The sequence below is a fragment of the Tupaia chinensis genome, unplaced genomic scaffold, assembly GCF_000334495.1.
Source record: "Tupaia chinensis unplaced genomic scaffold, TupChi_1.0 Scaffold000429_1, whole genome shotgun sequence".
NCBI lineage: Eukaryota > Metazoa > Chordata > Mammalia > Scandentia > Tupaiidae > Tupaia > Tupaia belangeri.
Window position 1 is genome coordinate 1,623,636 of NW_006159934.1, and position 13,772 is coordinate 1,637,407.

Sequence of the window (13,772 nt, forward strand, 5' to 3'; positions counted from 1 at the left end):
TATAGCGAAAACCTCTCAAAAAAAAAAAAAATATATATATATGTATATATTCTGGGACCAGCAGGTGGCGTGGTGGTTAAAGTGCTGGACACTCCCACATGGCCGACCACAGTTTGAGTCCCAGACCCAGTGGCCTGCTTTCTCACTTTCCCTCTCTCTCTCTCTCTCTGATCAAACAAAAATAAATAAATGAATAAATAAAATTAAATAAATAACTCTATAATAAATAAGTAAATACTTTTTGCTGCTATTCTAGATTTAAACTGAAAAAAATAAGAAAATACGACATAGGGGCTGGCAGGTGGCGTGGTGGTTAAGGCAGCTGGACTTCCCCATGGTTGACTGATGTTCAAATTCCGAACCTGGCAGCTTGCTTTCTTACTTTCCTTCTCTCTCTCTGTCGCTCTCTCTCGTCAAAAATAAATGAATGAAATTAGATGAAATAATTCTTTAAAAACAATATGACACATAAATATGCACTAGGGAACACTTTAACAAGCAAACATCCTAGGCCAGCAAGTGGCATGGTGATTAAGGCACTGGACTCTCACATGGCTGCCCATGGTTCAAGTATTGGACCTAGAGGTTTGCTTTCTCCCTTTCCCTCTTTTTCTCTCTATATCTGTCTCTTTCTGCTGAGTGCATGTGCCCTATAGTATATTGAAAAAATAATAATAATAGGAGCCAGCAGGTGGCATGGTAATTAAGGGTGCTGGACTCCCACATGGCCAACTCAGGTTTGAGTCCCAGACCTGGTGGCTTGCTTTCCCACTTTCTCTCTCTTTCTCTCTCTCTCTCACTTTGTTTCTCTCTCTGGTGTTAAATAAAATAATTATTTAAAAATTTTTTTAAATAATTTTTTTTGGAGAGGTTTTTGCTATAGGGCACGTGCGCTCGCTAGATAGACAAAGAAAGAGAGACAGAAAGCAAGAAATCACCCCTCGGGGGGATGGCCACACCTCAATCCCTTCTCCTCCATTCTCCTCTGGGGATCTTGGGCACGCATGCCACCGGTCCGGGACACGAACTGGAGTTGACTACATGGGAGTCCAGTGACATAGCCATTATGCTAACTGCTGGTCCCAAAAATAATAAATTAAATAATAATAAAAAATTGTTTTTCAGAGACTTTGGCTGTAGGGAGTGTGTGCTTGCCGGAGAAACAGAGAGATAGAAAGTCAGAAATCACACCCCCACCCCCCTCAGTGAGGATGGCCCACACAGCAATCCCTTCTCCTCCATTCTCTTCTTGGGACTCTGGGCATGCATGCACAAGCGCCCAGTGTGAATTTTAAGTCACTGGGCCTGGGACTCAAGTCTTGGTTGATTATATGGGAGTTCAGTGACATAACTGCTATGCCATCTGCTGGTCCCAATAATAAAAATATTTTTTTAATTAAAACAAAAGAAAGAAGCAGACATCGTGGAAACAATTCAGAAGACATAGCTGTGGAAAGGCTCAGATAGGGTTAACTAGGCTGAAGTTATGTCTCTGGTCAACAAATAAACACATTATTTACTTAAATTTTATCTGAAAAATGTACATGATTTGCTCAGTCCTTTCTGAAGTCAAGGCTCATCTCTTTGTTCTGACTGTCCCATTGGGCATTTGAGAGCCTGTCCCTGAAGAGGAGACCTCAGGGCATGTGTCAGCACCTGCACGAAAGCCCTCAAGCTGTCCTGGGGCCTGGGATGCTTCTAGCCTTTTCCGGAGGGAATGTGGGAAAATTTGCTGCTCTTGGCCTTTAAATTACTCATTTTTCTGACTGACTAATAAATCTTGGAAAGTCAATTCTAAGAATGAGGTTCCACATCAAGAGACTACAGAAACTACAGGGAGGTCCCATCAGTACTTATAATGAGAAAACGTATTTTAGGGCACCTAACATCGTTAATCCTCAGAAAAAACCCTGACCCCATCAGGGCCCTGAAACCATGAACAGACAGTGCCAGACAATGAGGCACGGTGTTCTGGTGTTTGTTATCTACTTATTTAGGTTTTTGCTATAGGGCACTTAATGGAGAGAGACGGAGAGAGAGAGAGAAAATGAGAAATCGCCCACAGGGGCGAAGACCACACTGTAATCCCTTCTCTATTCTCATCTTGGGAATTTTGGAGCATGCATGTACACATGCCCAGCATGATTTTTAAGCAATTGGATCTGGGATTCAAACCGTGGTCAGCCATGTGAGGTTCCAGCACCTTAACCACCACACCACCTGCTGGTCCCATGTTAGTTACAACATTACCAAAATGCTTGTGTTTCATCATTAAAGCTGATTCTTCAAAATACAAACACCTGTCACAAAACACACCAACAGTGTCACTGGTTTGAATATGTCCCCGTCCAAATTCCTGCATTAAAATTCAACAAGCCAGGGGCTGGCAGGTGGTGCAATGGTTAAGGCAGCTGACCATGATTCGAGTCCCGGATCTGGCAGCTTGCTTTCTTTCTCTTTCTCTCTCTGGTCAACTTTAAAACATTTTTTTAAGTTGGCAATGAATAAAATTAAATAAAATAATTCTTTTAAAAAAATTTGACAAGCCACTGTGAAGGTATTAAGAGGGCAGCAAATTAACCCAACTATGAGGTTAAGAGGAGGGGCCTCTGAGAGGTGATCAGGACGGATAAAGTGATCAGGGTGGGATTCTCTGCCTGCATCCCAGTGGGTATATAAGGAGAGGGAGAGAGACCGGCGCAGAGGCACACAGACACACACTCGTGCTCACGCTCTGCTCCTGCGGTGTGATGCCCCGCGCCACCTCGGACTCTGCAGGACCAAGGTCTGCACCAGATGCAAAGGCTTGACCTTGGACCTCTGCAACCATGAAATAAAGAAACCCTTGTTCTTTGTTTAACTTTTTTGTTTGTTTTTTGTTTTAATACTCTTTTTTTTTTTTTAATTTGCTAGAGGGCATGTGCACTCACTGGAGATATACTGGGTTGTCAGGAAAGCCATGGTGCATTTTTGCATAGAAAAACAGAGAAAAATACATCATGACATTTCCAACGCCAATATATATGTGTCAGTATGTATATATTATATTTTTATACATACACACACACACAAAGTAAGAAATCCCCCCCACCCCAACCAGCGGAGACTGGCCACACAGTAATCGTTTCTTTCTCCCTTCAGGATTCTGGGCCCACACACACAGGCACCCTATCAGTTGTTACTTTTTTTTATTTTTAAAGAATCATTCTATTTAGGTTGCTTTCTTTCTCTTTCTCTCTCTCTCTCTCTCTTTCTTTCTTTCTTTCTTCCTATTTGACCAGAGAGGGACAGAATGAGAGAGAGAGAGAGAGAAAGTGAGAAAGCAACCCACCAAGTCGAGGACTCGAACCGTGGTCGGCCATGTGGGAGTACAGCGCCCTTAACCACCAAACTGCCGGCCCCCAGTTGTTACTTCAGAACTCAGCATATCTTCCCACTAGCAGGAGAGGGCCATGTCCGAGTGAATGCAGCCCTCTCCTTTCCATTTCCCTCACCTGCCCCTGTTTTCTATTCCTCCTCACTTGCACAGAGCACAGCTTGGTCCCATGTGGGCCAGTGCTAATCTGCAGGGCTTCATTATAGTCTATTGCGCCCGAGCCCAGGGTCCTGGTGGGAACTAGGGGGGGGGGGGGCTGCTCTGGTTGTACACACTCACAAATCTAACTTGAACTCGTCCCCACAGTAATCCCTTTAGAACAATGAAACCCATACTTAGCAATGCGACTGTGACAAGGCAGCTGGCAACTAACCTTCAGCTTTCACCTCGGCTTCAGAGTCTTCATTTGGTTCTGAAGAGACCAGCTGAGTAGAATCTTGGGGGGGAAAAAAAATTCTAAATGACATTCATTACGAAGCATCCTCGTGCTGCAACATTTCACTGCGCCTAAACCAAAAACGCAGCTTACCCTGGCACTTCAAATAATTTTAGACATCATAAACATAGAGGCCATCGTAATTTTATGAGGGATGGTAAACGGATAATAAAAGATAATGTATGATCGGATCCTCTTATAAAGGATTAGGGGACATAGAAACATTCAGATATCATCAAATAATACAGAGTTACCTACGTTAATGGACACACAATCCTTCTATTTGGGGTTAGGGAATTCATGTGGTCATAGTGTTTTCTCGTTGTCATCAGGAATTACTAGGATTAAAAAAAGCCGTTTGTATTGATTAATAGTTCCCTCTTTTTTTTTTTTTTTTTCAATCTTTTAATTTGCCAGAGGGTGCATGGAGTCACCAGAGATAGAGAGAAAGGAAGAGGGAGAAAGCACCCCCTCCCTAGTGGGAGACGGTCATGCCGCAACCCCTTCTCTTCCACTTCTCCATCCCATCAGAGATCTTGGGGCATGCATGCACAAACATACGCGCCCAGGGTATTTTTCAAGCTGCCAGGGCTAGCACGCAGTTCCCCTCTTCTCCTGTCACTAACTAGGGTGATTCCTAGCCTACTCTTTCAGGAAGTCAGTTTTGCTGGTACACAACAATAAGACAACTGCCTTAGGTTCTTCACACACACAAAAGGTAAAAATCAATCCTAATAAGAAGAAAGACAAAAAAAAAAAAAATTCCTGACTGGAGGTAATCTCACTTAATTCTGACTCATTTTAGAAAGATTTGCCAAAGTTTATATGAATTCTTAGTGAAGGGAGAAAGACTAGCGTTCAAAACTCGCTTAGCTGTTTTGAGATCATACCACTACCATGTAAAGTATGAACTCTGGAGAAAAATGAGTGAAGACACATGGAAGCTTTTTGTACTATTTGTAATCTGTTCTTTGTGAATTTGTACCTGTTTCAAAACAAAAAGTTTTTTTTTTTTCAGAGAGATTTTTGCTATAGGGTGCATATGCTTGCTGGAGAGACAGGAAGCACAAAATCGCCCCCCTGGGGGGATGGCCACACTACAATCCCTTCTCCTCTAGGAATTTTGGATACACATACATGCACACACGCCCGGCATGAGTTTAAACCACTGGGTTTGAGACTCGAACCACAGTCGACTACATGGGAGTCCAGCAGCGTAACCATTATGCCATCTACCAGTCCCCTCAAGATAAAAAGATTTTTAAAAAATCTAATTTAGAAAAAAAAAAAAATCTAACTTAGCTCTACTGTACATGGACTCCACCCTGCACTCTGATAATAAAAATACCTCCAGAAATGGCCGAGCTGTAGCGGCCTGGTATACAGGTACAGCTGCTACTTGGGAAGCTGAAAACAATATGGGAGGCCCGGGTTTGGTTCCTGGGCCAACGTGAAGATGCTGAGTGCAATTGCACATGCCCGTGGTCATGGCTGATTGGGAGGCTGGACCAGGAGGATCACTACAGTGAGAACTTGCCCAAAATACCTACTTAGGTAGCCTACTGGCTAAGTGAGCTGGATACTACAAGGCCAGCCACGGTTACAAAGCCTAGTCCTGGAAGCTCAAGAGATGCACAGTCACATGTGCGTGTGTGCCCCAAATCCCGACGGGATGGCCAAAGGGAGAAGGGACTATGACATAACCACATTCTATTGGGGTATGCTCTCTCCCTCTCTCTTCCTTGTCTCCCTGTCTTCTCTGGTAAGCACCCATGTCCTCTGGCAAATAAAAATCAAACTCTCTCTCTCTCTCTCTCCCCTGCCTCCACCCCCATAAAGGAAAAAAATGTTCAGAAATAAAGTATTTCTGTTTGTTTTAATTTAGTTTTTTGCTATAGGACATGCGCTCGCTGGAGAAAGGCAGAGAGAGGGAAAGTGAGGAATCACACCCCCTCCCAGGGATATGGCCATGCTGCAATCACTGCTCTTCTATTTTCCTCTTAGGATTTTTGGCATGCATATACACACACCCAGGATGGTTTTTCAGGCCCCTGGGACTGGGGCTCAAACCACAGTTGGCCATGTGGGAGTCGAGCACCTTAACTACCACACCACCTGCTGGCCCCCGAAAATAAAGTGTTTAAAAAGCAACATCCAATGAAGTAATTCAGACATTCGGCTGAATGCCAGTTCTACAACTACCTACGCAGTCTTCTTTCTTTCATTTCATTTCTTTTTATTTTTCTTAAGAGTTTTTGCCATAGGGTGTGTGTGCTCATCAGAGATAGACAGAGAGAGGGGAAGCAGGAAATCACCCCCCAGGGAGAGTGGCCATGCCGCCATCCCTCCTCCTGGTGGAATTTTGGGCATGCATGCTCACATGCCCAGTGTGATTCTGAAGCTACTGGGTCTGGGACCTGCACCACGGTCGGCCATGTAGTAGCCCACCTGCTACTACTGCACCACCTGCTGGCCCTTTCCCTCATTATTTTCAGACAAGGTCTTGCCGTCATGATCCTCCTGCCTCAGCCTACCTGGAACTACAGGTGTGTGCTACCATACCTGCCTCTTTTTACACAGCATCTCATGTAGCCCAGGCCAGCCTTGAGTTCACAATCTCCTGTCTCAGCCTTCCTGAGTTACCGGATTGCAGGTATGCACCACCATAGCCAGCCTTTAGGTCGGGCCAGGAATCAAACCCAGGATCCCATGTGGCCCCAGCCTGCAGAGCACAGTGTCCTAGGAGCACTTGCCATAGCAGGTGAGCCAGGTCTTCTGTCTAAATGCCACCTATCCATTTAGAAAACTGACCAAACAATACCTTAACAGGTTTCAACTAAAGGAAATAAAATTATGTAAAGGAGGGGCCGGCAGCTGGCGTGATGGTTAAGGGCGCTGGACTCCCACATGGCCAGCTGGGGTTTGAGTCCCAGACCTGGTGGCTTGCTTTCTCACTTTCCCTCTCTCTTTCTCTCTCTCGCTCTGTCCCTCTATGGACTAAGTAAATAAATAAAGTTAAATAAAATAATTATTTAAAAATTATGTAAAAGAGAAACAGATTTAAGCTGAATTACAATAGAAATAATTGTCCCGAACCAGCCAGGTGGCATGGAGTAAGGTTCTGAATTCCACATGGCCGAATGCATGGTTTGAGTCCCAGATTTAGTGGCTTAAAAGTCATTCTGGGGGGACCAGCAGTTGGCATAATGGCTATGTTACTGGACTCCCATGTAGGCGACCATGGTTCAAGTCCTAGACCGGGTGGCTTAAACTCACTCGGGGCGCATGTGCGTGCATGCCCAAGATCCCAAGAGGAGAATGGAGGAAAAGGGATTGCACTGTGGCCATTTCCCTGGGAGGTGATTTCTCGCTTTCTGTCTATCTTTCTGGCAAGCACACATGCCCTAAAAAAAATCATTCAGGGGGAGACCAGCAGGTGGCTTGGTAGTTAAAGTGCTAGACACTCCCACATGCCCGACCATGGTTCAAGTCCCAGGCCTGGTGGCTTACTTTCTCACTTTCCCTCTCTGTCTCTCTCTCTCTCTCTGTGGCTTGCTTTCTCTTGTCAAATTAAAGTAAATGAATGAATAAATAAAATTAAATTAAATAATAAAAAAAATTAAAACATCATTCTGGGTACATGTGCTTGTGTCCCCACAATCCCAAGAGGAGAATGGAGAAGGGACTGCAGTGTGATCATCACTCCTGGGGGGGCATTTTCTCACTTTCCTTCTCTCTCTGCTTCTCCCCAGTAAGCACTCATGCCCTGTAGCAAGTGAAAGGAAAGAAGGGAAGGAGAGAGAGAAGGAGGGAGGGAGAAAGGGAAGGAGGGAGGGAGGGAGGAAGGAAGAAAGGAAGAAAGGAAGAAAGAGTTGTCCTTGTTTACACCTGAAGTTCAGAGATGGACTTGAAGAGAAAACCAAAAATTACAAAATAAACGAAGGACCCTGTTCCACAGACAACACAGACCTGGACATCATACGTGATAAGCCTGTCACTAAAGGCAAATACTGAACGGCTCCACTGACATGAGGGGCCCACGCTGTACTGAAAGCAGGATGGTGGCTGCAGGGGCCCAGGGGCTGGCGGATGCGAGTAGTTTAATGGGTATAGAGCTTCAGATTTACAAGATCAAAAAGCTCTACAAGTTGGTTTCAGAACAAAATGAACATACTGAACACTACCAAGTTGTACATTTCGAGCTGGCTAAGATAATAAATGTTACCTTATGAAACTTAAATAAAAACAGAGTCATTTGTCTTTCTGATTTAAAGCAAGTAAGTTCAAAATGACTAATTCCACATGTGACTGAATCATTCTAAGGGGCTGGCTCGGTAGTGCAATGGTAATATACTACCCCAGAGAAGTAGATCCCACATGGAGACCATGGTTCGAATCTCCAGCCCAGTCAGCCTGAAACATGTCAGGCATGTGTTCAAGTGCCCCAAATCTGATGGGTTAGAGGACTGGAGGAAGGGGACTGTGGCATGACCAGACCCTGTGGAGAGTGCTCATCTCCCCTCTTCGTGTGTGCACACACTCTACCACGAATAAAGAAAGAAAGAATTTAAACATTTCTAAGACCAGGCCAGCAGGTGGTGGGGTGGTTAAGATGCTGGATTCCCACAAGACCGACTGTAGTTCAAGTCTCTGACCTGAAGTCTTGCTTTATCACTTTTTTTCTCTCTCTCTCTAGTGAGCACACATGCCCTCTAGCAAATTAAAAATAATACAATAAATAAAGTAATTTTTAAATTTGTTTGAGATTTAATTAAATTAATTAATTAATTTTAATTTGACCAGAGAAGGGCAGGGGGAGAGAGAAAGAGAGGGAAAGTGAGAAAATAAGCCACCAGGTTCAGGACTTGAACCATGTTGGGCGTGTGGGAGGCCAGTGCCCTTAACCACCACACCACCTGCTGGCCCCCAAATAAGTAACTTTTTAAAAATTCTAAGACTGGATTCTATCTGACTGTAGTCTCTTCCTCTGGGCAAAATCTATCAAAATTTGTTTTGGTCAGCTTTTTTCGTGCAGAGAGCAGGCCTGCAAGCATGGTGAACGTCCCTAAAACCCGCGGGACCTTCTGTAAGAAGTGTGGCAAGCACCAACCTCATAAAGTGACACGGTACAAAAAGGGCAAGGATTCTCTGCTCGGGGACAGTGGCGTTATGACAGGAGAGAGTGGCTGTGGTGGACAGACTAAGCCTATTTTTCAGAAAAAGGCAACAACTACAAAGAAGATTGTGCTGAGGCTTGAATGTGTTGAGCCCATCTGCAGATCTAAGAGAATGCTGGCGATTAAGAGATGGAAGCATTTTGAACTGGGAGGAGATAAGAGAAAGGATCAAATGATCCAGTTTTAAGCCTCATCTTTTCTATTATGAAGATGGCAAAATCCTGAGGTGAATGTTCACCTCATTTGGTTACAGTTGGTCTGTTTGTAAGGGAATAAAGTAATCAATAAAATTCCCCTTTCGGGGAAATTTGATTTCATGGTAAAAAAAAAGAAATTGTTTTGGTCAGAGAACTAAACAAATTGCTTAGTGAGTTGTTGGAGCCAACCTCCATAATAAAGAACTACAGGCTCCCACATAGCAGAGAAGCTACTAAAAATGACTACAGATGAGCTCCTTGAAGAGCATTCTTGACTTTGACCAAAAAAAAAAAAAAATTTGTACTACATTTGTAATAGTATCTTAGTCAGATACACAAGTCCTAAACTATGCCACCTGAAAATGGACAAAGATGTTTGTGTCTCTAGGTGTGGAGAAGAAGTCTCCTCAATTAACTTTATCTTGGACATAAATAAACCACTTTAAAAGTCCAGGCTTTAGGTGTGGTAGTTAAGGGCGCTGGACTCCCACATGGCTGACCACGGTTTGAGTCCTGGACCTGACTGCTTGCTTTCTTGATGTCTCGCTCTTTCTCTCTCTCTCTCTCTCTTGCTCTGTCCCTCTCATTTGAATAATTTATTTATCTAAGTTAAAATGAATAAATTAAATAAATTTAAAGGAATAAATAAATAATTTTTTAAGTTAAATAAAATAACTATTTAAAATAAAAAGAAAAAAATCTAGGCTTTATTTTCAATATTTATATTCTCAATATTTATACAGGACTGAAGAGAAGCAGTATCACATTTCACTTCAAATTCAAGAATTTCCTAAAACAGTACTCAACTCTATTCAAAGAAATTTTGGTATGCCACATCAAAAGACAAATGAAATAAAGCAACGAATGGCATCACTGTGAAGTTAACTGCTATGGCCAGGTACTTTAAGTAGAATCCCTTCCACATCAGAAAAGTAGAAGTGATAGAATCCTTAATACTGTATCTTTTTAAAAAATGATCATTTATTTAATTTTATTTATTATTATTGTTAGTCGTAGTAGTATTTTAAATTTGCCCACCAGAAACACAGAGAGAGGGAGAGAGAAAGAGAGAGAGAAGTCTGGGACTCAAATCGCAGTCAGCCATGGTGGAGTCCAGCACTTTAGCCACCATGCCACCTGCTGACCCCAGTTCTGTATCTTTGGATGGGGACTCAATCAGTTTTCTTTTTTTTAATTCCTAGAAGGCATGCGTACTTGCCAAAGAAAGATATAGAGAACCCCTTAGTGGAGCATGGTCACCTCATAATCCTTCTTCCTCCATGCTTCCACACCTTTAGGATTCTGGACAAGCACACACACGGCCTGGTATATTTTCAAGCCACAGGGGCCAGGATTCAAACTATGGCTGGCCATGTTGGATCTGGCTCCCTATGCATATCACTTAACCACTGCGTTACAGGGCTGGCCCCTCGGCCAGCTTTCTAAGAAGCCGAGTGTGCCAGGAACTCACTTTTCTTTTTTCCCCTTTGTCTCTTTCTCTTTTTCATTCTTTTCTATCTTCCTTCTTATTTAAATTTAAAAAAAAATTTTTCTCATAGGGCATTTGCATTTGCCAGAGAGAGAGAGGGAAAGTGAGAAATCCCCCCCGGCCCGAGTGATTGCTATGAGGCAATCTCTTCTCCTCAATTCTCCTCTCGGGATTTTGTGCACACACGCACATGCACCCAGAATGTTTTTCAAGCCACTAGGTCCAGGACTTGAACTGTGCAGTTGGCCATGTGGGATCCTAAGCCTTAACCACCATGCCACCTGCTGCCCAGGTATCTTTATTTTCAAACATGAAGACTGAAAAAAAGGTATTTACTCTATAAAATACTGTAACGTTAAAAGAGAGAGGAAAATACTTCATGTTTCTAACCTTCCATTGGTAATTCCATTTCTAGTACTTCACTGCTTGCGGAAGAATGATGGCTTCCTACAAGGAAAATAAACAATATATAATGAAGGTAGAAATACAAAATTAAAAAAAAAAAAAGTATATTACTTAGGGGCCAGGCAGTGGCACAGCAGTAATGTGGCTAGGTCCACATGGAAAGGGTCCTAAGTTCATGTCCCTGAGTACACCACGGGCAAGCACACACCCATGCCTAGCATGTGTTCAAGCTAACGTCGGATGTGAACCACACAGTTGGCCATGTGGGATCCAGCCATGTTAACCTCCATGCCATCTGCTGGCCCTCTATCTTATCATCATAGTAAGGTCATTCACGCTAAATAGCAGTATCCGAGACAGGTAAACGTACATCTCTATTATGGCTGCTTTTCAGGTGGCTGGTTACAAAAAACTTCTCATCATGAATAACTTTTGGAGGAGAACGCTGTAAACCAGTGTTACCTTGCATGTTATGTTGGTAGTAGTTAGGGTCTTCTGATTCCTTCTTGACTGACACAGCTGCTGCTTTCAGTGAAACGCCTTTCAGTGCCATGGAAATAAAAAATTCTGTGTTAGGCCGAGCCCACCAGAAGAGAAAGATGCCCAGCTAAATGCTGCTCTGATCAATGCAGCAACGTTACACTCAGCAAAACAATCTGTAGCTCACCCACTATGAACGGCTGGCGTATCAATTCAAACATACGGATACTATAGCTACAAAACAATATACAAATAAAAACCCTACTTATATATTAATGAGGGGACTTCAAAAAGTTCATGGAGAAATGGAATTAAAGTATGAGTTATTTTGCTACAAAAACATTTCAAATTCATAGTTTTTTTTTGGCAAGGTTTTTGCTATAGGGTGTGTGCGCTCACCAGAAAGATAGAGAGAGATAGAGAGACAGAAAGTGAGAAATCACCCCCCAGGGGGATGGCCACGCTGCAATCCCTTCCCCTCCATTCTCCTCTTGGGATCTTGGGCATGCATGCACACACGCCCAGTGTGAGTTTAAGCCACCAGGTCAACTTGAACCTCAGTTGATTATATATGGGAGTCAGTCCAGCAACATAGCCATGACGCCAACTGCTGGTCCCTATGCAGTTTTCATAAGCATTTCCATAAACTTTTTGGAGACCCCCACATATACAGGAAATATATGCTACAGCACAATGTAAAATCAATATGAAAGGAGGAAGGAAGGAGAAAGAAGAGGATAAAGGAAGGAAAAGAGAGAGGGAAGAAGATGCTTAGTTTCCAGTTCAAGTTCAGGTTTTGGAAGTTTCCCTTTCAGGATGGCTGAATTCACATGTGCATTTACATGAAATGCTGTAATATTCTTCTGTAATGGGATCTGAACTGGCATGTATAATCTTTCTTTCTTTTTTTTTTTTTTAATTTGATGTAGGGTGTGTGAGCTTGCTGAAGAGAAACAAAGAGAGAGAGAGAAAAGTGAGAAATTGCCGCCCCTCCTCCCACCCCCAGCGTGGATGGCCACACTGCAATCCCTTCTCCATTCTCCTTTGGGGATTTTGGGTATGCACACACATGTGCCTGGTATGCTTCTCATACTGCCAGGTCTGGGACTCAAAATATGCAGTTGGCCATATGGGATCCAGCTGCCCCAATCGCCACATCACCAGCTGGTCCCATATACTTTTTTTTTTAATAATTATTTTTTAAAGTTTGCAATAGAGCACATGTGCTCACCAGAAAGAGAGAGAGAGAGAGAGAGAGAGAGAGAATGAGAAAGCATTAACCACCAGATTCAGGACTCAAACATGGTCGACCATGTGGGAATCCAGCGTCTTAAGCACCATGCCCCCTGCTGGCCCCAGTCCCATATAATTTTAATTTACCTACTAGGATGGGACAAATTTCAAATCCTAAACAAACCACATTAGTAAAACCGAAAACCTCTATCAGAGGAAGCATAGGAGACTATAAAAATTAGGTACAAAAAAAAAAATTAGGTACAAACTTCTCCCTTCTCAGTATGTACCCCCTTTGCAATGTGATGTCCCCTATGCTTCTCTTTCTTCTTCCTCTTCTTCTTCTTTTTAAAGACAAGGTCTCACTATGTTACAATCCTCCTGCTTTAACCTCCCAAGTAACTGGGATTCCTGGCGCGTGGCACGTGCCACCATGTCTGGCTGTGAGGTTGGGCTGGGAGTCTAACCTGGGACTCCCATGTGGTCTCCGCCTACTGAGTAGCAGTATCTGTCAGTACTAGGCCTCCTCGTGCCTCTAGAGGTGGAACTTTTAAAGTTTTATTTAAGAATTATTTTATTTAACTTTATTTATTTATATTTTTTTTTACCAAAGAGGGGCAGAGTGAGAGGGAGAGCAGGAGAGAGAGAGTAAAGTGAGAAAGCAAGCCACCAGATCTGGGACTCAAACTGTGGTTGGTCATATGGGAGTCCAGCACCTTTAACCACCATACCACCTGCCAACCCCTACTCTTTTTTTTAAATTTATTATTATTATTTTTAAAATTTAAAGGGAAAGTGAGAAAGCAAGCTGCCAGGTCCGGGATTCAAACTGTAGTTTATTTATTTATTTATTTATTTATTTATTTTTTATACTAAAAGAATAAAGATTTTTATTAAGCATTGTAAGTTGCATTCAGTAGCCTTCGGATACGCCACACCACGATCCATCGACAGTCAATCAAACCCAACAGCAGTTCAT

At 43.0% G+C, this 13,772-nt stretch overlaps 1 protein-coding gene across 3 annotated transcripts in view; it reads right to left on the reverse strand.

The window, feature by feature from the left end:
• LOC102502986 (general transcription factor II-I repeat domain-containing protein 2B) overlaps window positions 1-13,772 on the reverse strand; it is a 45,960-nt gene that overhangs the window by 10,346 nt on the left and 21,842 nt on the right. For all 3 annotated transcript variants that reach the window (XM_027774407.1, XM_027774406.1, XM_006155008.3), the window contains 3 exons: window positions 11,543-11,620; window positions 11,066-11,122; window positions 3,750-3,812 (listed from right to left, as the gene is read on the reverse strand). In XM_027774407.1, coding sequence (XP_027630208.1) covers window positions 3,750-3,812; window positions 11,066-11,122; window positions 11,543-11,620 — 198 coding nt within the window. The remainder of the gene's footprint in view (window positions 1-3,749; window positions 3,813-11,065; window positions 11,123-11,542; window positions 11,621-13,772) is intronic.